Source organism: Pleuronectes platessa, chromosome 8, assembly GCF_947347685.1.
Source record: "Pleuronectes platessa chromosome 8, fPlePla1.1, whole genome shotgun sequence".
NCBI classification, from domain to species: Eukaryota; Metazoa; Chordata; class Actinopteri; order Pleuronectiformes; family Pleuronectidae; genus Pleuronectes; species Pleuronectes platessa.
Window position 1 is genome coordinate 23,329,334 of NC_070633.1, and position 26,336 is coordinate 23,355,669.

Below are 26,336 nucleotides of genomic sequence, written 5' to 3' on the forward strand. Positions count from 1 at the left end.
CATATGCAACGCTGAGAGGAAACCTGACTAAGAGAATCGAGAGATATGGAGAGTTCACAGATAAACATATGAGAGAGAGCGTTGTGTATTTGATCTTCATCATCAGTTATTTTTCTCAGATAACAGTTTATTTTACATTTCATTTTCACTCAAAGCTAATCATAGTCTTACCAGGCTTTTTCACCTGTATGAGACTAATCTGTTTGTTTCACCGCACAACTTTGCCGAATGCAGATGGGCACACTCACACAAACCGAGAAGGGGGAGGAGTTTCAGTGTTTTTTGACTGACGTGCTTTGTATTTTTCCACTACTGCAGACAGCTGTATGGCAAACAATTAATACAAAATTAGCATTTGGTATTTCGTATACAATTGACATGTTATGTACAAATGCATTTAAAACATGTGCAGCTTTTCATAAAATGCCAGAGGACAGATACTCAAACACAGAAACTCCTCCATCGGTCTCTGTTCAGGTTCACGTCTGCCATTACAACAAGTAAAACCACAGACTGCAGCTACACTGAGAGAAGGCTGGGCCGTGTGTCTGCCCTGAGACCAACCACTGAGGCTGTTGACTCACTACACACCCGACCAGGGGCTTCAAACTGAAATGTAGTGAGGGAAGAGCGACACGCAACTTCAGCAGGCGGATTTTAGTGGAACAAGCTGAAAGTGTTTGTGTGTGTGTGTGTGTGTGTGTGTATGTGTGTATGTGTGTGTGTGTGTGTGTGTGTGTGTGTTCAAATATATGTGTATTTTCATTTGTTTCCCCTCATCGTGGAGATCCTATTATCATCTGTGCATTTTAATGATAATTGACATTCAGAGTTACAGGTTATTGATAAAGCCTTGAAATTGAGCTTGAAAAATTTGAAAAACATTTTTCAATTTCAAATATGAAATTTTCTAATAATTTCAGCCACAACTTCATTAGTGCATCTCATCTGATCCTGGAACAGGCAGGCTGAGGCGCCATGGATTTATAAAAACATTTAGTTGTATATATGTTACGACCGCCTTGTAATTTTTTTTTACATATTTTGAATACAGCAAAAAAAGTCTGAAATATATAGAATTAGGGGAAGATATTCTGTTGGTTTGAGTTTTTGACAAAGTACCATTTTGATTCATTGCTCCCCTCTTGCGATAACAAGACCCCTTATTGACAAACACATGTATCTAAAAACAAATTCCTAAGGGACTTGTGCTTAATAAACTATTACTGTCACAATGTTTTGTTGTGGTGGAGTTTTTATTGAATATTATTTCATTCAGTATTAATTTGTACCTGCTGCCACTGCATCACTGTCAGCTGATGTACACTGAAACAGAATTTAACAACTGCCGAATTACTTGTTGATAATTTGTCATAAGTTAAGTTAAGATCAAAGCATAAATTTGGCAAGTGTGTGATTATCAACTATTCCTGTAAGTTGATGTGATATTAAAAATCATACCAATAAAACACTGGTTTTCCACTGGAGGTTTTAATAACAGATATAAAAGCAGAACGAGCTCAGCTTCTTGAGACTGAGCGTGAGAAAGGACTGTTCGTATTCACACCTTTATTTGAAACCCTCGCCACAGCAATGCTTAAGTTTCCATTTGGTCTTTGGTGCTGACTGTGCACATGTGTTTCTGTGTATCCTGTAGTAGTTTTAACCCCATAACTTGAAAATGTATAATTATTACTTAGACATGATTTACAGGTAGTTCCAGTTGTACCATGAACTTTCACTCTTTGGTCTTTTTTTATGTTGTACAGTTTGTTGTGTTTTGTAAACTTGGTGTGAATGTGTTTCTGAGATACTGTGGCAGTGGAGCTCTGCTTCCTGCTCACAGCAGCCTGTAGAGAATACAGACGATGGACGGTGTGACCACAACCACCTCCCAGCTCAACATGCTGAGCTTGATGTGCTGTGTGGGGGGGTCATCACTGCCTCGTCCAGCATTTCACTGTGTCAAAGAGCTGCATACACCTTTTTGTCTTTAATTTATTAAATATAATACGTTTGGAAGATTGTATTTTTATTGATTGAGGACGCAGAATCTTACACTGTAGTTATATATTGTTCAGTGCTGTCAGAATTGATTTGGGCTTCAAAGCTTTACATTATTCCAACATTTATTCAAAGTGACCTGCACTACATCCTGCTAAACCTGTGGAGTTGAACCAGATGTTTGTAATTGTTGGAAAATGGAAGTAATTACTCTAAACTCAAAACTGGTTCATCACTTGTGCAGAAACATAACAATAGAACAGTGTTATTCCACAGGACTTCAATATGTATTTAAAATGACCTTCAGAGAAAATGGGACGAAATGGTGACGACTTTAAAGCAAAGCATCAAAGTCTTTATAAGGAAGTTGAAAAGTATGAACTGAATTAACCGACAGGAGAAAGACTAAGTTTGTTAGAGGTTATAAATGTCAGTTTCGATACATGTTCTGTTAGTTGCCCAGCCTATATTACAATGTAAGACTGTGGGGAAATATTCTTGGTTACGTCCCTTAATCACAACCGCTCTGTACATAGACGTCTTCTTTGGACAATATCCCCCCCACACACACACCACCACCAACAACTCTCAATAAAGTTGATTGAGTAGTTTTATGGTAATCCTGTTGACAAACAGCAAAGAAAACACAACATCCTTGACCAAGGTCGTCATTTTTACTGTTTGTGGAAACCAGTCTCGAATTCTGTTAAACAGTGAATTAAATGATGAGACAAACACAACAACAACTCTCAATACAGTTGATTGAGTAGTTTTATGGTGATCCTGTTGACACACAGCAAAGACAACACAAGAAGGTCGACTTTTTTACTGTTTGTGGAAACCAGTCTCGAATTCTGTTTAAACACAATATTTCAATAGTGAATTAAATGACGAGACAAACTCAAATATGTGCTGCATTTGGTCATAGTGTGTTGTTTATTTTGTTATAAGGGAAGTTCTCTCATACCTGACCACAGGTAATGTGTGGGAGGTTATTATAATGTTTACTTTACATTATGTTGTGTTTCTCTAGTGCCATCTTTAGAAAAATGAAACTTGAGGTTGCTGTTGGTTGTGTCATGTGTTTTAGATGGAAAGATATCAGATATTATTTCCTCTGTGAAAATGAGAGGCCAATCATATTGCTCTCACGTTGTTCCCTCCCACTTGATATGATTACATGAAGGAAATCTTCCTGCAGTATATAAACATCTAAATCAACGGCTGTCTGAAGAGGATTCATTAAAATGCTGATCTTATTCCAACTGCTGCTGCTGCTCGGAGCGATGGGTAAGTCAATCTCTACATTTTGTTTGGAACACACAGGATGTTTTAATTGTTGTTCTTGGGTCAATTCAGCACAGCACATTTATTAGTCTGTCATTATCATTAATCGTTCAATTTAATTAAATTTTTAGGAAGCGCATTCGATCAGATCTTTGAGACAAAGACTGCTGATGTCGGAGATGAAGTGAAGTTGATGTGCAGCCGCCGCCAGAAGACGGGTGTATACGCCAGATTATTTTGGATCCGGCTTGTTTCTCAAAAGTTGCCTGAATTCTTGGGAGGAACATATACCCATAATTACCCTCGTGTTAATAAGACTCCTCACTTTACAGTCAAACAAGAGCCTGGAAGCTTTGTTCTGTACATTAACAAAGCAGAGCCGAGTGATGCTGGAGTTTACTACTGCATGGAACAACTTAACCTTGACCTGAAATTATTGATTGGAACCTTTCTGAAAATTAAAGGTAAATAGAAAAACCCAAACATTTCACATCTTTTAAGAGAATAAATATCTTCTCAATTTACTAAAATGCATATAAGTAATTGTATTTAAATGTTTTCTTTTCATTAGAGCTTGTTTGTTTTTGTGTTTGTGTTTCCCAGGACCAGAACCTGATATAACTGCCGTCATTCAAGTCCGTCCATCTGACCCGGTCGGGTCAGGAGACTCTGTGACTCTGCAGTGTTCCTTCCTGTCCGGCTCTGACAACCACACATGTCCAAGATATGACAAGCTGTACTGGTTCAGAGCTGATGAATCTCATCCCAGTTTAGTTTATGTTCATGGCAGTAGTGGTGATGAATGCGACGGGAGCCTTGAAGCTCACTCACCCCATAGATGTGTCTTCAATTCCTGTAAGAGTTTTAGTTCCTCTGATTCTGGGACTTATTACTGCGCTGTGGTCACATGTGGAGAGATTTTATTCGGACATGGAATAAAACTGGAAACTGAAGGTAACTGTTTATATTGTTAAAACATCACATTCCTATGTTTAATTTGGAATCAATAGAATAAATTGCTATCATGTATCACAATTTGTCATATTTGCTCCTTTTGAATTTAAACATTATTTGAAATCCTAATTAACTTTGGTTATTTAATTATTGTGTTTCAGTGGTCAACATGTGGAATCTACAGAAGGCCAATACAGTTCTGTGTCTGTTAAGTGCTGCATTGGCGATAAGTCTGATTGTTGTTGTCGTCCTGTTAAAAAAGAAAACGTGTGATTGTTGCAAAGGTGATCAAATATTCTCATATTTTACTTGATCAAAAGTATTGAGCAAAAAGTAAATACAATTTTTCCTTTGTGTAAATTGACCTGCAGCATCTTTTATCTTTTATCACACAGCTGGAGTTTCTTTACAAACAGAGGCTGCAGCAGTCGTTGGTAATCCGCCAAGTCAGCAGGTAAGGTACATGATGAAAAGACAGAAGCATTAATAATGGAGCCTGACCTATTTATTGATTCATATATGATCCTGTCACCGACACATCGGTATCTGCATTTGTTGCTGGACAGTTTGTCTGTTTCAGTCCGACATGGTTCAAATGATCAAAGGATCAAAATGATCTGGTGCCGAGTTTGATCTGCAGTTTGACCTCGTTGTCGACCACTGCTGTCGTTTATCTGAGGACGTAGAAGAAGACGTGTTCAACTTGCTCCACATACTGAAGGCTCACTGCCATTAAATCTTTTTATTATTGAGCATATCACATGTCCAAGTTGCACAAAAACACTCTCTGGACATTTTACATTACACACGCCAAATGTGAAGTTGATTGGACGGACGGTTTGCAAAATATATGTGGTACATTTTTTATAAATTTAACCTCTATGTATTTGATTGTTATCGTTGTTACCAATTTACACACACACGCATTAAGGAACATTTTTACAAATATATTTTATATTATTTAATATTAGCACCAGCCCCCTAATTTCTCTCTCAGTCAGGATGGTTAGTAAAGCATTGGTTTCTTTTCATATGTTACTTTAAATACATATTGTTTTTTTCCACATTCTTCCCCAGAGACACGAGGACTCATTGGTTTATTCTACAGCAACCTTCAGCAGGAGGAAGGCTGGCAATACAACGGTCTACTCTGATGTCAGAGCTTATGTGATAGATTAACAATCCAACAGTCGACTTTCTGATTTAAAGAGCTATTATCATTCATGGCTTGAACTTTGTCAAAAGAACAGTCATTGTTTAAACATCTGATGTTTATAACAATATTTGGATTGTATTAAAAATATTTGTATAAAACACATTTGCAAATGCTTTTGGTGACACCAGACAGAACTGTCACTCACACTTCTCAGCTGCTCCGCTCCCTTCACTGGTTACCAGTAGCTGCCCACATCCGTTTCAAAACACTAGTACTTGCGTACCGTGCTGCGAACGGACGAGTCCAGTCTCCATCCAGGACACGGTCAAACCTCCCACACCAGCCCGTCCACTTCTCTCTGCATCTACCAATCGGCTTGTTGCTCCCTCACTGCGACTTTAACACTCAACTAAATCTCCACTGTTTGCTGTCCTGGCTCCTAAATGGTGGAACGAGCTCCCCATCAACATCAGGACAGCAGAGAGTCAACAGATCTTCCACAGCAAACTAAAAACACATCTCTTCCGACTTTACCTTGAATACAAAAACAAACAAAAGAAACAAAAAACTTCCCTCTGGCACTTTTAGTTTGGCTTCTTGAAGAAAATGTTACTTTCTTGATTCTTGTTGTTCTGAGTTCGTACCCTCATGGTTGATGCACTTATTGTAAGTTGCTTTGGATCAATGCGTCAGCTGAATTAAATGAAATGTAATGTAACTGTGTATTTTTTATTTCTCAGCATTTTTCATTTTTAGAGGACAATCGTGCTTCTACTCAAACTGGCTTTTTGAAAGATTCAAACTTTCACTCTGTCTCTTATGCAAATTAAATCTATGAATGAAATGTTTGTTTGTGTTTATTGTTTAAATCTTAAAACATGAAATGCACAGTAAAAAAAACTAAATCTAGAATAACATTAGACATTAAAACAAAAAATATGTTACCAATAAACTAAACCTCATAGTGAAGCTTTTAGGGGAAAAAAAGTTTTTGTTATCTGTGAATAATTGATTTACATTTGCGAGATCAGACCCAACTACATTAATGCTCATGTTACTCCATGTATCTGATAGAAATAAGTAGGGGGGGGGGGGGGGGGTCACCTGTCAACCATGTGCATTTAACTGAGAGCTTCAGATGAGTCATTTAAAACCCTCACCACAGCAATGCTTAAGTTTCCATTTGGTCTTTGGTGCTGACTGTACACATTTGTTTCTGTGTCTTCTGCTGTAGTTTTAACCCCATAACTTGAAAATGTATAATTATTACTTAGACATATTTTACAGGTAGTTCCAGTTGTACCATGAACCTCCACTCTTTGGTCTTTTTTTATGTTGTACAGTTTGCTGTGTTTTATAAACTCGATGTGAATGTGTTTCTGAGATACTGTGGCAGTGGAGCTCTGCTTCCTGCTCAGAGCAACCTGTAGAGAATACAGAGGATGGACGGTGTGACCACAACCACCTCCCAGCTCAACATGCTGTGCTTGATGTGCTGTGTGGGGGGGTCATCACTGCCTCGTGCAGCATTTCACTGTGTCAAAGAGCTTCATACACCTTTTTGTCTTTAATTTATTAAATATAAAGCGTTTGTAAGATTGTATTTTTTGATTTGAGGAAGCAGAATCTTACAGTGTAGTTATATATTGTTCAGTGCTGTCAGAATGGATTTGGGCTTCAAAGCTTTGGCATTGAAATGCTTCAGGTTATTGTATTCTATATCCCTCTACTTCTTAATATCTTATTAAATCAAAAACATTATTCCCACATTCATTCAAAGTACCTGCACTACATCCTGCTAAACCTGTGTAGTGGAACCAGATGTTTGTTATTGTTGGAAAATTAAAGTAATTACTCTAAACTCAAAACTGGTTCATCACTTGTGCAGAAACATAACAATGGAACAGTGTTATTCCACAGGACTTCAATATGCATTTAAAATGACCTTCAGAGAAAATGGGACTAAATGGTGACGACTTTAAAGCAAAGCATCAAAGTCTTTATAAGGAAGTTGAAAAGTATGAACTGAATTAACCGACAGGAGCAAGATTAAGTTTGTTAGAGGTTATAAATGTCAGTTTCAATACATGTTCTGTTAGTTGCCCAGCCTATATTACAATGTAAGACTGTGGGGAAGAATTCTTGGTTATGTCCCTTAATCACAACCGCTCTGTACATTGACGTCTTCTTTGGACCATATCCCCCCCCACACACACACCACCACCAACAACTCTAAATAAAGTTGATTGAGTAGTTTTATGGTGATCCTGTTGACAAACAGCAAAGAAAACACAACAAGGTCGACTTTTTTACTGTTTGTGGAAACCAGTCTTGAATTCTGTTTAAACACAATAGTTCAATAGTGAATTAAATGACAAGACAAACACAAATGTATGCTGCATTTGGTCACAGTGTGTTGTTTATTATGTATAGGGAAGTTCTCTTATGCTTGACCCCATGTAATGTATGGGAGGTTATTGTAATGTTTACTTTGCATCATGTTGTGTTACTCTAGTGCCATCTTTAGAAACATGAAACTTGAGGTTGCTGTTGGTTGTTTCATGTGTTTTAGATGGAAAGATATCAGATATTATTTCCGCTGTGAAAATGAGAGGCCAATCATATTGCTCTCACGTTGTTCCTCCCTCTTGATATGATTACATGAAGGAAATCTTCCTGCAGTATATAAGCATCTACATCAACCACTGTCTGAAGAGGATTCATTAAAATGCTGATCTTATTCCAACTGCTGCTGCTGCTCGGAGCGACGCGTAAGTCAATCTCTAGATTTTATTTGGAATACACGGGATGTTTTAATTGTTGTTCTTGAGTCAATTCAGCACAGCACATTTATTAGTCTGTCATTATCATTAATCATTGCTCAATTTAATTTAATTTTTAGGAAGCGCATTCAGTCAGATCATTGAGACAAAGACTGCTGATGTTGGAGATGAAGTGAAGTTGACCTGCAGCCGCCAGGATTCGGATTTCGTAGCCAAGTTGTTTTGGATCCGGCTTGTTTCTGGAAACTTGCCTGAATTCTTGGGAGGAACATACACCCATAATTACCCTGATGTTAATGAGACTCCTCACTTAACAGTCAAACAAGAGCCTGGAAGCTTTGTTCTGTACATTAACAAAGCAGAGACGAGTGATGCTGGAGTTTACTACTGCATGGAACAAAAAACACTTGACATGAAATTATTGATTGGATCATTTCTGAAAATTAAAGGTAAATAGAAAAACACAAACATTTCACATATTTTAAAAATACAATAACTTTGCAAACACAACTCATAAGAAATGTAATCTTATCTCTATATTGTCTTTATAAAGAGAATAATATCATCTCAATTTACTAAGTTATATATATAAGTAAATGTATTTAACGTTCATTTTTGTGTTTGTATTTCCCAGGACCAGAACCTGATATAACTGCCGTCATTCAAGTCCGTCCATCTGACCCGGTCGGTTCAGGAGACTCTGTGACTCTGCAGTGTTCCGTCCTGTCCGACTCTGACAACCACACATGTCCAACATATGACAAGCTGTACTGGTTCAGAGCTGATGAAGCTCATCCCAGTTTAGTTTATGTTCATGGCAGTAGTGGTGATGAATGCGACGGGAGCCTTGAAGCTCACTCACCCCACAGATGTGTCTTCAATTTCTGTAAGAGTTTTAGTTCCTCTGATTTTGGGACTTATTACTGCGCTGTGGTCACATGTGGAGAGATTTTATTTGGACGGGGAATAAAACCGGAGAATGAAGGTAACTGTTTTTTATTGTTAACATATCACATTCGTGTGTTTAATTTGGAATCAATAGAATAAATTACTATCATGTATCACAATTTGTCATATTTGTTATTTTTTAATTTAAACTTTATTTCAAATCCTATTTAACTTTGATATATTAATTCTTGTGTTTCAGTGGTCAACATGTGGGATGTACAGAACGCCAATACAGTTCTGTGTCTGTTAAGTGCTGCATTGGCAATAAGTCTGATTGTTGTTGTCACTCTGTTCAAGAAGAAAATGTGTGATTGCTGCAAAGGTGATCAAATATTCTCATATTTTACTTAATCAAAAGTATTGAGCAAAAAATAAATACAATTTTTCCTTTGTGTAAATTGACCTGCATCATCTTTTATCTTTTATCACACAGCTGGAGTTTCTTTACAAACAGAGGCTGCAGCAGTCGGTGGTAATCCACCAAGTCAGCAGGTAAGGTACATGATGAAAAGACAGAAACATTAATAATGGAGCCCAACCTATTTATTGATTCATATATGATCCTGTCACCGACACATCGGTATCTGCATTTGTTGCTGGACAGTTTGTCTGTGTCAGTCCGACATGGTTCAAATGATCAAATGATCAAAATGATCTGGTGCCGAGTTTGATCTGCAGTTTGACCTCATTGTCGACCACTGCTGTCGTTTATCTGAGGACGTAGAAGAAGACGTGTTCAACTTGCTCCACATACTGAAGCCTCACTGCCATTAAATCTTTTCATTATTGAGAATATCACATTTCCAAGTTGCACAAAAACACTTCTGTGGGCATTTTACAAAACACATGCCAAACTTCTATGTATTTGTTTGTTATCATTGTTACCAAATTACACACACAATAAATTTTACAATACTCACGGCAAAGTGAAGTTGATTAGATGAACAGTTTGCCAAATATGTCCTACATTTTTTTATTTTTTTAACTTCTATGTGTTTGTTTCTTATCGTTGTTGCCAATTTACACACACACGCATTAAGGAAAGTCTTTGAAAATATATTTTATATAATGTAACATTAGCATCAGCTAAAAATCCATATCGGTCAGGATGGTTAGTAAAGCATTGGTTTCTTTTCATATGTCAATTTCAAGACATTTTGTTTTTTTTCCACTTGCTTCCTCAGAGACACGAGGACTCTTTGGTTTATTCTGCACCGACCTTCAGCAGGAGGAAGGCTGGTAAAACAACCGGGAGAAGAAATGAAAAACCTGCAGATGAAGAAACGGTCTACTCTGATGTCAGAGCTTATGTGATAGATTAACAATCCAAACAGTCGATTTTCTGATTTAAATAGCTCTTATCGTTCATGGCTTGAAACTTATCATGAGAACAGTCATTCACATAAATGTTACATCCGATGTTATAACAATATTTGGATCGTATTAAATAATATTTGTATAAAATCACATTTGCAACTGCTTTTGGTGACACCAGACAGAACTGTGCAATTTAAATTTCTAAGCATTTTTCAAGGTCAATCGTGTTTCTACTCAAACTGGCTTTTGAAAGATTCAAACTTTCATACATTTTCACATATGCAAATTAAATCTATGAATAAAACGTTTGTTTGTGTTTATCGTTTAAATCTTAATAGATTTAATGCAACGTAAAATAACTGAATCTATAATCACGTTTGACCTTCAAACTAAAAATATTTCATCAATAAAGTAAAAATAATTTTCATATAATATGAAATTAATGTTTGGACTTTAGTTTGTCTACAACATCCCACAATATGATTTAAATGAGGCCAGAACCTCGTCTCTCTGGGTTTCCCTCTCATGGACGTATGTGAGCAGTGATAGTTACAGTTTGAGTTGAACGTTTCTCTTTTTTTACTTGAAGGCAGCACGATGGAGCCTGATGAAACTGACTCCTCATTCAGAAGGAGAGTTTGTGAAGGAGTCTCTTGTTGCTGCTGTGTGGTGTCGCTTTGTCTTGAAAGTCCACCTCATTGGCTCTTACTGATATGATGTATTGACAAAAAATACATGTTTGGCCTCAGAGGAAATAACAGACATAGCAAATATCAGCCAACTATTAACTTTTGTTTATGGGACCACTGCAGGTCTCAGTACAGGGGAGGAATTCATTTTCTTTAAAAGCCAAACATGGTGCTGCAAGAGTTGAGGACTTTTATGAGAAAGCTGTGTCCTGCAACAAGCTTTGAGCATCATCATCACTACCATCAGACACCAGAGAGAAGCAGTTGCAGCCAGAGGTTAGTGTGATGTGTGCACTGTAATCAAGTGTGGCCCTAAAAGCATGTTATAAACTTTAGAATGGGGCTTGATAGGAAAGAGGTTCCAACCTGCTGAGGTGGAATATAAAAATAAAAAAAGAGATTTGTTTAAACGTAGTGCAGCCCACCTTCCTGAGATCAAACAGAGAGAGAGAGAGGATGTGATGCCCCTTAGTCTGAAAACCCAGCTACATTGATGATGAAGTTTCCATGAATGTGGGTTTATGTACCCTATATATTGAAAATGTATAATTATTACTTAGACATGTTGTACAGGTAGTTCCAGTTGTATCATGAACCTCCACTTTTTGGTCTTTTTTTATGTTGTCCAGTTTGCTGTGTTTTGTAAACTCGATGTGAATGTGTTTCTGAGATACTGTGGCAGTGGAGCTCTGCTTCCTGCTCACAGCCGCCTGTAGAGAATACAGAAGATGGACGGTGTGACCACAACCACCTCCCAGCTCAACATGCTGTGCTTGATATGCTGTGTGGGGGGTTCATCACTGCCTCGTGCAGCATTTCACTGTGTCATAGAGCTTCATACACCTTTTTGTCTTCAATTAATTAAATATAAACCGTTTGTAAGAATGTATTTTTTGATTTGAGGAAGCAGAATCTTACACTGTAGTTATATATTGTTCAGTGCTGTCAGAATTGATTCAGGCTTCAAAGCTTTGGCATTGAAGTGCTTCAGGTTACTGTATTCTATATCCCTTCACTTCTTAATATCCTATTAAATCAAAAACATTATTCCAACAGTTATTCAAAGTGACCTGCACTACATCCTGCTGAACCTGTGGAGTTGAACCAGATGTTTGTAATTGTTGGAAAATTAAATTTATTATTATTATTATTAAACTCAAAACTGGTTCATCACTTGTGCAGAAACATAACAATAAAACAGTGTTATTCCACAGGACTTCAATATGCATTTAAAATGACCTTCAGAGAAAATGGGACAAAATGGTGACGACTTTAAAGCAAAGCATCAAAGTCTTTCTAAGGAAGTTGAAAAGTATGAACTGAATTAACCGACAGGAGCAAGATTAAGTTTGTTAGAGGTTATAAATGTCAGTTTCGATACATGTTCTGTTAGTTGCCCAGTCTATATTACAATGTAAGACTGTGGGGAAATATTCTTGGTTATGTACCTTAATCACAACCGCTCTGTACATTGATGTCTTCTTTGGACCATACCCCCCCACACACACACCACCAACAACTCTCAATAAAGTTGATTGAGTAGTTTTATGGTGATCCTTTTGAAAAACAGCAAAAAAAACACAAGAAGGTCGACTTTTTTACTGTTTGTGTAAACCAGTCTCGAATTCTGTTTAAACACAATAGTTCAATAGTGAATTAAATGATGAGACAAACACAAATGTATGCTGCGTTTGGTCACAGTGTGTTGTTTATTATGTTTAGGGAAAATTTCTCATACTTGACCACAGGTAATGTGTGGGAAGTTATTATAATGTTTACGTTGCATAATGTTGTGTTACTGTATTGTTATTTTTAGAAACATGAAACTTGAGGTTGCTGTCGGTTGTGTCATGTGTTTTAGATGGAAAGATATCAGATATTATTTCCGCTGTGAAAATGAGAGGCCAATCATATTGCTCTCACGTTGTTCCCTCCCACTTGATATGATTACATGAAGGAAATCTTCCTGCAGTATATAAGCATCTAAATCAACGACTGTCTGAAGAGGATTCATTAAAATGCTGATCTTATTCCAACTGCTGCTGCTGCTCGGAGAGACGCGTAAGTCAATCTCTACATTTTGTTTGGAATACACGGGATGTTTTAATTGTTGTTCTTGGGTCAATTCAGCACAGCACATTTATTAGTCTGTCATTATCATTAATCGTTCAATTTAATTAAATTTTTAGGAAGCGCATTCGATCAGATCTTTGAGACAAAGACTGCTGATGTCGGAGATGAAGTGAAGTTGATGTGCAGCCGCCGCCAGAAGACGGGTGTATACGCCAGATTATTTTGGATCCGGCTTGTTTCTCAAAAGTTGCCTGAATTCTTGGGAGGAACATATACCCATAATTACCCTCGTGTTAATAAGACTCCTCACTTAGCAGTCAAACAAGAGCCTGGAAGCTTTGTTCTGTACATTAACAAAGCAGAGCCGAGTGATGCTGGAGTTTACTACTGCATGGAACAACTTAACCTTGACCTGAAATTATTGATTGGAACCTTTCTAAAAATTAAAGGTAAATAGAAAAACCCAAACATTTCACATCTTTTAAGAGAATAAATATCTTCTCAATTTACTAAAATGCATATAAGTAATTGTATTTAAATGTTTTCTTTTCATTAGAGCTTGTTTGTTTTTGTGTTTGTGTTTCCCAGGACCAGAACCTGATATAACTGCCGTCATTCAAGTCCGTCCATCTGACCCGGTCGGTTCAGGAGACTCTGTGACTCTGCAGTGTTCCGTCCTGTCCGGCTCTGACAACCACACATGTCCAAGATATGACAAGCTGTACTGGTTCAGAGCTAATGAATCTCATCCCAGTTTAGTTTATGTTCATGGCAGTAGTGGTGATGAATGCGACGTGAGCCTTGAAGCTCACTCACCCCATAGATGTGTCTTCAATTTCTGTAAGAGCTTTAGTTCCTCTGATTCTGGGACTTATTACTGCGCTGTGGTCACATGTGGAGAGATTTTATTCGGACATGGAATAAAACTGGAAAATGAAGGTAACTGTTTATATTGTTAAAATATCACATTCCTATGTTTAATTTGGAATCAATAGAATAAATTGCTATCATGTATCACAATTTGTCATATTTGCTCCTTTTGAATTTAAACATTATTTCAAATCCTAATTAACTTTGGTTATTTAATTATTGTGTTTCAGTGGTCAACATGTGGAATCTACAGAAGGCCAATACAGTTCTGTTTCTGTTAAGTGCTGCATTGGCGATAAGTCTGATTGTTGTTGTCGTCCTGTTAAAAAAGAAAACGTGTGATTGTTGCAAAGGTGATCAAATATTCTCATATTTTACTTGATCAAAAGTATTGAGCAAAAAGTAAATACAATTTTTCCTTTGTGTAAATTGACCTGCAGCATCTTTTATCTTTTATCACACAGCTGGAGTTTCTTTACAAACAGAGACTGCAGCAGTCGGTGGTAATCCACCAAGTCAGCAGGTAAGGTACATGATGAAAAGACAGAAACATTAATAATGGAGCCCAACCTATTTATTGATTCATATATGATCCTGTCACCGACACATCGGTATCTGCATTTGTTGCTGGACAGTTTGTCTGTGTCAGTCCGACATGGTTCAAATGATCAAATGATCAAAATGATCTGGTGCCGAGTTTGACCTGCAGTTTGACCTCGTTGACGACCACTGCTGTCGTTTATCTGAGGACGTAGAAGAAGACGTGTTCAACTTGCTCCACATACTGAAGGCTCACTGCCACTAAATCTTTGTATTATTGAGAATATCACATGTCCAAGTTGCACAAAAACACTTCTGTGGGCATTTTACAAAACACATGCCAAACTTCTAAGTATCTGTTTGTTATCATTGTTACCAATTTACACACACAATACATTTTACAATACTCACGGCAAATGTGAAGTTGATTAGATGGATAGTTTGCCAAATATGTCTTAAATTTTTTAATTTTTTTAACTTGTATGTGTTTGTTTCTTATCGTTGTTGCCAATTTACACACACACGCATTAAGGAAAGTCTCTGAAAATATATTTTATATAATATAACATTAGCACCAGCTAAAAATCCATATCGGTCAGGATGGTTGGTAAAGCATTGGTTTCTTTTCATATGTTAATTTCAAGACATTTAGTTTTTTTCCACATTCTTCCCCAGAGACACGAGGACTCTTTGGTTTATTCTGCACCAACCTTCAGCAGGAGGAAGGCTGGCAAAACAACCAGGAGAGGAAATGTAAAACCTGCAGATGAAGAAACGGTCTACTCTGATGTCAGAGCTTATGTGATAGATTAACAATCCAAACAGTCGACTTTCTGATTTAAATCGCCATTATCGTTCATGGCTTGAATTTTGTCATGAGAACAGTCATTCACATAAATGTTACATCCGATGTTATAACAATATTTGGATCGTATTAAATAATATTTGTATAAAATCACATTTGCAACTGCTTTTGGTGACACCAGACGGAACTGTTCAATTTAAATTTCTAAGCCTTTTTCAAGGTCAATCGTGCTTCTACTCAAACTGGCTTTTGAAAGATTCAAACTTTCATACATTTTCACATATGCAAATTAAATCTATGAATAAAACGTTTGTTTGTGTTTATTGTTTAAATCTTAATAGATTTAATGCAACGTAAAATAACTGAATTTATAATCACGTTTGACCTTCAAACTAAAAATATTTCATCAATAAAGTAAAAATAATTTTCATATAATATGAAATTAATGTTTAGACTTTAGTTTGTCTACAACATCCCACAATATGATTTAAATGAGGCCAGAACCTCGTCTCTCTGGGTTTCCCTCTCATGGACTTATGTGAGCAGTGATAGTTAAAGTTTGAGTTGAACGTTTCTCTTTTTGTACTTGAAGGCAGCACGAAGGAGCCTGATGAAACTGAATCCTCATTCAGAAAGAGAGTTTGTGAAGGAGTCTCTTGTTGTCGCTGTGTGGTGTCGCTTTGTCTTGAAAATCCACCTCATTGGCTCTTACTGATATGACGTATTGACAAAAAATAAATGTTTGGCCTCAGAGGACACAAGAGACATAGCAAATATCAGCCAACTGTGAACTTTTTTTTATGGGATCACTGCAGGTCTCAGTACAGGGGAGCAATTCATTTTCTTTAAAAGCCAAACATGGTGCTGCAAGAGTTGAGGACTTTTATGAGAAAGCTGTGTCCTGCAACAAGCTTTGAGCATCATCATCACTACCATCAGACACCAGAGAGAAGCAGTTGCAGCCAGAGGTTAGTGTGATGTGTGCGCTGTAATCAAGTGTGGCCCTAAAAGCATGTTATAAACTTTAGAATGGGGCTTGATAGGAAAGAGGTTCCAACCTGCTGAGGTGGAATATAAAAATAAAAAAAGAGATTTGCTTAAACGTAGTGCAGCCCACCTTCCTGAGATCAAACAGAGAGAGAGAGAGGATGTGATGCCCCTTAGTTTGAAAACCCAGCTACATTGATGCTGTAGTTTCTGTGAATGTGGGTTTATGTACCCCATATATTGAACATGTATAATTACTTAGACATGTTGTACAGGTAGTTCCAGTTGTACCATGAACCTCCACCCTTTGGTCTTTTTTGATGTTGTCCAGTTTGTTGTGTTTTGTAAACTCGATGTGAATGTGTTTCTGAGATACTGTGGCAGTGGAGCTCTGCTTCCTGCTCACAGCAGCCTGTAGAGAATACAGAAGATGGACGGTGTGACCACAACCACCTCCCAGCTCAACATGCTGAGCTTGATGTGCTGTGTGGGGGGGTCATCACTGGCTCGTGCAGCATTTCACTGTGTCAAAGAGCTGCATACACCTTTTAGTCTCTAATTAATTAAATATAAACCATTTGTAAGATTGTGTTTTGTGATTTGAGGAAGCAGAATCTTATACTGTAGTTATATATTATTAAATGATTGATTCAGGTTTCAAAGCTTTGGCATTGAAGTGCTTCAGGTTATTGTATTCTATATCCCTTTACTTCTTAATATCTATAAAAAATAGTTATTCATTAGCCGAAAATGTGGGAGAATTTTAAAGATACCTGCACTACATCCTGCTAAACATGTGGAGTTTAACCAGATGTTTGTAATTGTTGTAAAATGAAAGTCATTACTCTAAACTCAAAACTGGTTCATCACTTGTGCAGAAACATAACAATAAAACAGTGTTATTCCACAGGACTTCGATATGTATTTAAAGTGATGTTCAGTGTTAATGGGACGAAATGGTGACGACTTTAAAGCAAAGCATCAAAGTCGTTAAAAGGAAGTTGAAAAGTATGAACTGAATTAACCGACAGGAGCAAGACTAAGTTTGTTAGAGGTTATAAATGTCAGTTTCAATACATGTTCTGTTAGTTGCCCAAACTTTATTACAATGTAAGACTGTGGGGAAGTATTCTTGGTAACGTCCCTTAATCACAACCGCTCTGTACATAGACGTCTTCCTTGGGCCATACCCCCCCCCCCCCCCCCCCCCACACACACACACACACCAACTCTTAATAAAGCAGGTTGAGTAGTTTTATGGTGATCCTGTTGACAAACAGCAAAGACAACACAACATACTTGACCCAGATTTTCAGCAAACCAGTCTCGAAATCTGTTTAAACACAATAGTTCAATAGTGAATTAAATGAGATGACAAACACAAATATCTACTGCATTTGGTCATAGTGTGTTGTTTATTGTGTTATAAGGGAAGTTCTCTTATGCTTGATCCCATGTAATGTGTGGGAGGTTATTATAATGTCTACTTTGCATCATGTTGTGTTACTCTAGTGTCATTTTTAGAAACATGCAACTTGAGGTTGCGGTTGGTTGCTTCATGTGTTTTAGATGGAAAGATGTCAGATATTATTTCCTCTGTGAAAATGAGAGGCCAATCATATTGCTCTCACGTTGTTCCCTCCCTCTTGATATGATTACATGAAGGAAATCTTCCTGCAGTATATAAGCATCTAAATCAACGACTGTCTGAAGAGGATTCATTAAAATGCTGATCTTATTCCAACTGCTGCTGCTGCTCGGAGAGACGGGTAAGTCAATCTCTACATTTTATTTGGAATACACGGGATGTTTTAATTGTTGCTCTTACGTCAATTCAGCACAGCACATTTATTAGTCTGTCATTATCATTAATCGTTGCTCTATTTAATTTTATTTTTAGGAAGCGCATTCGATCAGATCTTTGAGACAAAGACTGCTGATGTCGGAGATGAAGTGAAGTTGACGTGCAGCCGCCAGACGAAGAATTTCGGAGCTAAACTTTTTTGGATAAGGCTTGTTTCTGGAAACTTGCCTGAATTCTTGGGAGGAACATTTTCCTTCGATGATGATCGTGTTAATGAGACTCCTCACTTTACAGTCAAACAAGAGCCTGGAAGCTTTGTTCTGTACATTAACAAAGCAGAGCCGAGTGATGCTGGAGTTTACTACTGCATGGAACAAAAAACACTTGAAGTGAAATTATTGATTGGAACATTTCTGAAAATTAAAGGTAAATAAAAAAACACAAACATTTCACATATTTTTGAAAACTCAATAACTTTGCAAACACCAAACACAACTTATAAGAAATGTAATCTTGCCTCTATATTGTTTTTATAAAGAGAAAAAATATCTTCTCAATTTACATCAATATATATAAGTAAATGTATTCAACTTGTTTTCTTTTCATTAGAGCTTGTTTATTTTTGTGTTTATATTTCCCAGGACCAGAACCTGATATAACTGCCGTCATTCAAGTCCGTCCATCTGACCCGGTCGGTTCAGGAGACTCTGTGACTCTGCAGTGTTCCGTCCTGTCCGACTCTGACAACCACACATGTCCAACATATGACAAGCTGTACTGGTTCAGAGCTGATGAATCTCATCCCAGTTTAGTTTATGTTCATGGCAGTAGTGGTGATGAATGCGACGAGAGCCTTGAAGCTCACTCACCCCACAGATGTGTCTTCAATTTCTGTAAGAGCTTTAGTTCCTCTGATTTTGGGACTTATTACTGCGCTGTGGTCACATGTGGAGAGATTTTATTTGGACAAGGAATAAAACTGGAGAATGACGGTAACTGTTTTTTATTGTTAAAATATCACATTCGTGTGTTGAATTTAGAATCAATAGAATAAATTACTATCATGTATCACAAATTGGTCACATTTGTTCCTTTTAAATTTTTATATTATTTCAAATCCTAATTAACTTTGGTTATTTAATTATTGTGTTTCAGTGGTCAACATCTGGAATGGACAGAAGGCCAATACAGTTCTGTGTCTGTTAAGTGCTGCATTAGCAATAAGTCTGATTTTTGTTGTCGTCCTTTTCAAGAAGAAAATGTGTGATTGTTGCAAAGGTGATCAAATATTCTCATATTTACATTATCAAAAGTATTTAGCAAAAGATAAATACACAGAATTAACATTAATCCTTTGTGTAAATTGACCTGCAGCATCTTTTATCTTTTATCACACAGCTGGAGTTTCTTTACAAACAGAGGCTGCAGCAGTCGGTGGTAATCCGCCAAGTCAGCAGGTAAAGTACATGATGAAAAGACAGAAACAATTAATAATGGATCCCAAGTGTCTGTGTCAGTCCTACATGGTTCAAATTATCAAATTATCCAAATTATCAGGGGTGCCGAGTTTGACCTGCAGTTTGACCCCACTGCTGTCGTTTATCTGAGGACGTAGAAGAAGACGTGTTCAACTTGTTCCACATACTGAAGGCTCACTGCCATTAAATCTTTTTATTATTGAGAATTTCACATGTCCAAGTTGCACAAAACTCAGAACTGCACTTCTGTGGGCATTTTACAAAACACACGCCAAATGTGAAGTTGATTAATGCAAAATATATGTTCTACATTTTTGTATTTATTTAACTTCTATGTATTTGTCTGTTATCGTTGTTACCAATTTACACACACACACATTAAGAAATATCTTTAAAAACATATTTTATATTATATAACATTAGCATCAGCCCCCTAATTTCTATATCAGTCAGGATGGTTAATAAAGCATTGGTTTCTTTTCATATGTTAATGTCAAGACATTTTGTTTTTTCCACTTTTCTCCAGAAACACGAGGACTCATTGGTTTATTCTGCACCGACCTTCACCAGGAGGAAGGCTGGCATAACAACCGGGAGAAGAAATGTAAAACCTGCAGAGAAAGAAACGGTCTACTCTGATGTCAGAGCTCATGTGATATGATTTATGATTAAATAGCTATTATAATTCATGGCTTGAACATTGTCAAAAGAACAGTCATTCACATAAAGTGTCATATCTGAAGTTAATAACAATATTTGGATCGTATTAAATTATATTTGTATAAAAACACATTTGCAACTGCTTCTGTTGACACCCGACAGAACTGGGTAATTACAATTTCTCATCATCTTTCACTTTTCAAGGTCATTCGTGCTTCTACTCAAACTGGCTTTTTGAAATAATCAAACTTTCACACTCTCATTTGCAAATTAAATCCATGATTAAAATCTTTGTTTTTATTGTTTAAATCTTAATGGATAAAATGCACTTAAAAACATCTCACAATATGTTTTCAATGAGGCTAGAAGCTCTTCACTCTGGGTTTCCCTCTCACGGACGTATGTGAGCAGTGACGCTTACAGTTTGAAATGGACTGTTACGTGCCGTGTTTTCCTTCTCTCTCTCCCCCTCTCTCTCTCATCTCCTGCAGGTGTGTGTGCTCTAGAGGCACATCCACCAGCGCAGCTGATGCCACTCGGCGATCAGGGAGTGGCCATAAGAACCCTCAGGTAAGGGTCAGGGAGACGCCAGTGAACCAGAGAGTCAGTGGACCAGAGAGCCGGAGTGTGAAACAGTTGGGATCAGACGTGGTGTGCGGACGTGCTGGTGGTTGAATGATAGTAGTGGTTGGCGTTGTTCTTTTCCCCCTTCCGGTGTGGGAAGGGTGTTTTCTGTTAATTAACCATTGTTTAATAAATAATTGATCCCTGTTAAAATTTTCTGGCTTCCTTGTTTAGTGTTCGGTTTTATTTTATAATTGTTTGTCCCCCCACCCTAGACAGCTTGGGGGACATAACATGGAAGTTTCTCTATTTGTACTTGAAGGCAGCACGAAGGAGCCTCATGAAACTGACTCCTCATTCAGAAGAAGAGTTTGTGAAGGAGTCTCTTGTTGCTGCTGTGTGGTGTCGCTTTGTCTTGAAAAAACATCTCATTGGCTCTTACTGATCTGACATATTGACAAAAACTACAAAATTGGCTTTGGAAGAAACAACAGACATAGCAAATATCAGCCAACTGTGAACGTTTGTTTGTAGTGTGGCATTCGACGTTCGATGGACCAATAAGATGAAGTTTTAGTTGAACTAGTGACAAGTTGCCAGCAACGCCACCCCAGGAATTTCACCTGGAGAGTTAGATTAACCTTAAAGTTAAAGCACACAAGTTCATTACTAATGAAAGCTTGAGACTGGGTCCAGCATACAATTTCAATTCCTTTTAATTAATATATACAATCTTTAAACATGACTTCGCAATAAAATATGTTCACCCAACCACACTAAAGCGAACACACACACAACACAAAATACAAAAAAAGGGAGGGCAAATAACTAAATGGGGTTTAAATCAGGGTTAAATCACTTCAACCCGCAACTTAAACAAACTCAATAAATGCAAACAAAAAAACTAACAAAGAAATTAAATCAAAAGTAATGGAGATTTATCCAAACTGATAAATCCAAATAAATAGGTAAAGCAATTAAGCCAAACCAAAATAACTAAGAAAACGAATTAAACCAAAAACATGCAAAGCAAACCACAAAACACAAATAATATCATCAATAAGATCAGTTAGAAGTCGGTTAACTGAATAGATTAAGATGAGACTGAGGATGAGGCAGCAGTCACCATACTCGGTGGCAGGTACAGCACAGTAGGAGATGCAGAGTAGGATGGATGTGTTGGCTATATAAGCCAGTGGGCAAAACAGCAGCCGGCCAACAGCAGCGTGAAGAGGGGGGGAAACGTGCTGGCAGAAACCGCCCACACACACGTCAACCCTGCCATAGAAAAATACATTTGTTCTAGAAGCTGAACAACAACTGTGGTAACTTGAGTTAGCGTCATCTTATCCACATACCGTCAGGAGTTGAATGAACATCAAAGGGGAGGAAGGGGATCACTTGCGTCGAGCAGCACAATTACGTGCAACTCGATCGATCAGCTGATCGCTCCCCGCTGCAACCGGCAGAGGAGGAAAACACTCGCATGCCCTACAATTGGGGCCGATACGGGAGAAGGAAGACCCGGCCAATGAACTGCCTGAGGGATGGAAGCCAATGTTGAGGACTTGTGCAAAGTTTAGAAGGTACACAGACGCAAACAACTACTACATACCAAACAACGGCGAGCTGCACGACCCAGCTAAAAAAAAGGCGATCAGGTGAGGCGGCCAGGTGCGGTGATAACAGGAGGCGGGGCAGTCTGGAGCTCCAAGGCAAGAGGGCTCCCAGTGCACAACCACTCACCTTTATAGACAGCGCAACCAACCGTGATAGGCCGGTACTGCAGCACTAATTAAAGGCCCATCCTGCTACAGTAGGATTACTGCAGGTCTCAGTAGGAAATACTTTTTTTTACAAGCCAAACATGGTGCTGCAAGAGATGAGGACTTGTATGAGAAAGCTGTTTCCTGCAACAGGCTTTGAGCATCATCATCACTACCATCAGACACCAGAGAGAAGCAGTTGCAGCCAGAGGTTAGTGTGATGTGTGCGCTGCAATCAAGTATGGCCCTAAAAGCATGTTATGAACTTTAAAATGGGCCTTGATAAGAAAGAGGTTCCAACCTGCTGAGGTGGAATATAAAAAAATATATATATTTTAAATGTAGTGCAGCCCAGCTTCCTGAGATCAAAACAGAGAGAGAGAGAGAGAGGATGTGATGCCCCTTAGTCTAAAAACCCACCCACAATGATGCTGAAGTTTCCGTGAATGTGGGTTTGTGTGCATCTCTTTATGTTTCAGATGCAGCATGAAGCCAAAAACAAAACTGAAACTAAAGGAGGAGACACAATACATTTTGATACAATATCATCTGCAGGGCTTTTGTTTTATATGACATCTCCCAGTTGATACACTTGAGTTCACCTTTGTAAATAAATCGTTGGTTTAACAATAACCTCAAGATTATTATGCATCAAAAGCAGCACTTGTAGTATTGAGAATAACTTTAGTGTCAAAGTAATGCTTTTGAAATAGTGACAAACCAGAACATGTTGTTTCATAAATATTGTTCTAGTTTGTTTGCTTTATTTATAACATGTAGAATGTAACAAACTACTTGAATGGGTATTCAGAGGATAAACATAATATCAGTAAAGGCTGAGAAGAAAAATAACACAAAATAATTAGTTCTAAAATAAATAAATAAAATGAATTAATAAATTTAAAATGTTACAGATAGTAACAACATGGTCATCACAGAGTAGACGTGTCTCATTACAACATGTACTATATATATAATTTTTACAATAGACATTTGCCTTTATATTTACAGATATATAACCACCTATAGATTTCTTGGTATCAAACTTCTATGAAATGAACTGCTGAATAAAGCTGTTAGTTGAGTCATGAGGTAAAAGATAGTGTTTCTTAATTAACCAGAGACTATTTAACTGATTTACAGCTGAAAGTTTCTGCTCTAGAAACCCACCAACAAACTCACTGCTGGAAAGATGATAGATATTATTTCCACTGTGGTCGTACATTTAAAAGCCAATCAGATTGCTCAGACTTGTTTCCTCCCACTTAATATGATTGCTTTCAGCTGAATCAGTGTATCGTGCTTTTCAGAACTCAAGTGGAATAACCAGAAAATGTTGAACATATTGTATTTCCTGCTGATGCTCGGATTTGGACGTAAGTACATGTAGAAAGGTTGGATTTACTCTAATTACAAAGTATTTCCCTCATTTGGTAGTAATTTAAAATATGGCTTGTATATATATATATATATTTATATAACTGCTCTGTTAACTGTGTTTTCAGGAGGCATAGAAGAGCTGAGCTTTGAAACAAAGACTGTTCGTATCGGAGATCATTTTACCCTGACGTGTATCAGGAGGTTTGAAGGAACCATGTGGTGGATCAGGGTTGTTCCTGGAATGTTACCTGAAGTTTTAGGGAAAACAAGTGGATTTGTGTCTGTTGATCCTCGTATTACAGCAAGAAAAGAGACAGGAACATTTGTTCTATATATCACAGGAGCAAAGCAAAGCGATACAGCAGTTTACTATTGTATGAAAAGACACATCGAAAACTTGACATTTTTAAAAGGAACAGACCTGAGAGTTCAAGGTAATTACAGCCCAAAGAAATGATAATAAATGTGTGTTTTTTTTTGTTTTTTTTTATGTTTAAGTTGTTTTTCTATTTTTTTATTTACAAGGAGCTGGTGATATGACTTCAGTTCCTACATCTCCTGCTCCTCCTGAACCCTCTGTGTATCTGCAGTGCTCAGTCCTCTCTGACACTGTGAACCAGAAATGTCCCGAAGAAAAGTGTCTGAGCTGTTTCAAAGATGGATCACGTACTTTTGATAATATTCGAGGGGACGGTGTTGATGAATATGAAGAGAATCCTGAGAAACTCTCAACAGAGAAATGCAGCTTCTTGAACAACATCAGCTCCTCTGAGGCGGCGACTTATTTCTGTGCTTTGGCCACATGTGGAGTGATAGCTTCTGGAAACGGATCAAAACTCAACACTGAAGGTAAATACATCATATTTCTTAGTGATTAGGACATGAGTTTATGAGGTTATGGCATTTTTATCCATAATTATTTAACATTGTTACAGCTCATCACAGCTAGTGAACATTTTTGATTACACTTCTACGATTAGTAATTTTAATGTTTGCCCTTTTTCATTTATGTCAGGAGTTAAAACTTGGAATTTGCAGAAGGACAAGGTCGTTATTTTCCTGTTATTTGCTGCTTTGGCTATTTGCCTGGTTATTATCGCCATTCTCATTTATTCAATCAGGAAAAACAGCAAAACATCTGACGGTCAGTCACGGCATTCATGCATTGATTTATTGAAACCGTTTTTGACAAAGGTTGCTTCTAACTAACATTGTGGTATTTTTTTGTAATATAGCTTCAGTTGCTTTGCAAACAAATTCAACAGCCACTGGATATATGGAAGGTCAGCAGGTAAGATAGACACAGTAAAGTAGAGGTTTAGTAGTTTTTTCCCCGCTGCTAACATCTGTCATCTCACATTTTTTTCTGTTTCCCCAGATGGACGAGGACTTGTTGGTTTATTCTACAGTAAACTTCAAACCCGGGGCAAGGGATCCAAAAACAGCAGAAGAAGAGAGCGTCTACTCTGTCAGATTCCTTGAGTTGGATTAAATATGTAAACACTGCATTTGCCAGTTGACGCTCATGTTGTGTGGAAACGCACACCTAGTTTCACCCTTGAGTTAAAAAGAAAGTGAATCATGATACAAGGTAACTGGTGTTTATCTTTGCTGTTGGAATCAAATATCTGTAAACATTCACTTCAAGATTTTTCATCCAAGTTGTGAACCCTGTCTTTTTGTACATGCACAGTATTGCTTATGATAATTTACAGTATATTTATATGTATTTTTTAATCTGTCAACTTCTTCCGTGACTCACATCTGTGAGTAATGCAGTGACAGGAAGTGGTGCGTGTGTAGATGTGTTGCTTCCTCCTTGATAGACAAGACATAAATGACCAAAGCACATCTATTAAAATAACAACTCAGAAAGTAATCATGCTATTTTACTTTTTTTACTTCTATTTTTAATATTACTGAAAAAACATGCTGATATGTTGACACATACACCGTCATCAATACACATTCGTTTTACATATTACAATATATGGTGTCCAGCCTGATACAAAGGATCAAGAGAGAGGCTGAAAACACAGAATATGGCCACTGTGAACTCAGACACCTTCCAGCAGATCCAGAGAACTATAGATCCAAATAGGTGCTAAACAGTAGATTGTGGTGGTGGTCCTGATGGTCAGTTTCCAAGAAGAGGTTGAACAGTGGATGTTTATTAAGGAAATGTGGTGAATCGTCTTTATTCTTTACTTCTAACAGAAAATCTGATCTTGCAGTATATTATTAACTTGAAATGACTACAGCTTAAACATT

The 26,336-nt window shown here is 37.5% G+C and overlaps 3 protein-coding genes and 1 long non-coding RNA gene across 11 annotated transcripts; 3 read left to right on the forward strand and 1 right to left on the reverse strand.

The window, feature by feature from the left end:
• The first annotated feature begins 2,919 nt into the window (after positions 1-2,919).
• On the forward strand, positions 2,920-15,733 carry LOC128445403 (signal-regulatory protein beta-2). Of its 7 annotated transcripts, XM_053428040.1 has the most exons (8): positions 11,259-11,414; positions 13,096-13,199; positions 13,328-13,414; positions 13,529-13,660; positions 13,800-14,150; positions 14,312-14,434; positions 14,546-14,604; positions 15,297-15,733. In XM_053428040.1, the coding sequence occupies exons 2-8, from the start codon at positions 13,157-13,159 to the stop codon at positions 15,432-15,434; spliced, it is 933 nt and encodes a 310-aa protein (XP_053284015.1). In that variant the 5' UTR covers positions 11,259-11,414; positions 13,096-13,156; the 3' UTR covers positions 15,435-15,733. The 7 variants fall into 7 exon arrangements, with proteins under 7 accessions (XP_053284014.1, XP_053284013.1, XP_053284011.1 ...); XM_053428039.1 differs by lacking the exons at positions 11,259-11,414; positions 13,096-13,199; positions 13,328-13,414; ... (3 more) ...; positions 14,546-14,604; positions 15,297-15,733 and adding exons at positions 2,920-3,294; positions 3,423-3,509; positions 3,624-3,755; ... (2 more) ...; positions 9,566-9,624; positions 10,317-10,753; XM_053428041.1 differs by lacking the exons at positions 11,259-11,414; positions 13,096-13,199 and adding an exon at positions 8,103-8,172.
• A 2,339-nt stretch (positions 15,734-18,072) lies between these two features.
• On the forward strand, positions 18,073-20,483 carry LOC128445407 (uncharacterized). The gene is made up of 6 exons (XM_053428050.1): positions 18,073-18,182; positions 18,314-18,643; positions 18,859-19,209; positions 19,373-19,495; positions 19,616-19,674; positions 20,222-20,483. Exons 1-6 carry the CDS (start codon positions 18,140-18,142, stop codon positions 20,354-20,356), a joined length of 1,041 nt encoding a protein of 346 aa, XP_053284025.1. The 5' UTR covers positions 18,073-18,139; the 3' UTR covers positions 20,357-20,483.
• A 1,373-nt stretch (positions 20,484-21,856) lies between these two features.
• LOC128446278 (uncharacterized) lies at positions 21,857-22,625 on the reverse strand. The gene is made up of 3 exons (XR_008339564.1): positions 22,535-22,625; positions 22,278-22,459; positions 21,857-22,197 (listed from the first exon to the last, which is right to left on the reverse strand). It is a non-coding gene; the product is annotated as an uncharacterized LOC128446278 (long non-coding RNA).
• A 1,305-nt stretch (positions 22,626-23,930) lies between these two features.
• Positions 23,931-25,944, forward strand: LOC128446178 (uncharacterized). 2 transcript variants are annotated; one of them, XM_053429147.1, is made up of 6 exons: positions 23,931-24,061; positions 24,191-24,499; positions 24,591-24,914; positions 25,081-25,209; positions 25,301-25,356; positions 25,444-25,944. In XM_053429147.1, the coding sequence occupies exons 1-6, from the start codon at positions 24,019-24,021 to the stop codon at positions 25,555-25,557; spliced, it is 975 nt and encodes a 324-aa protein (XP_053285122.1). In that variant the 5' UTR covers positions 23,931-24,018; the 3' UTR covers positions 25,558-25,944. The 2 variants fall into 2 exon arrangements, with proteins under 2 accessions (XP_053285122.1, XP_053285123.1); XM_053429148.1 differs by lacking the exon at positions 24,191-24,499 and having other exon boundaries at positions 23,984-24,061.
• The last annotated feature ends 392 nt before the right edge of the window (positions 25,945-26,336 follow it).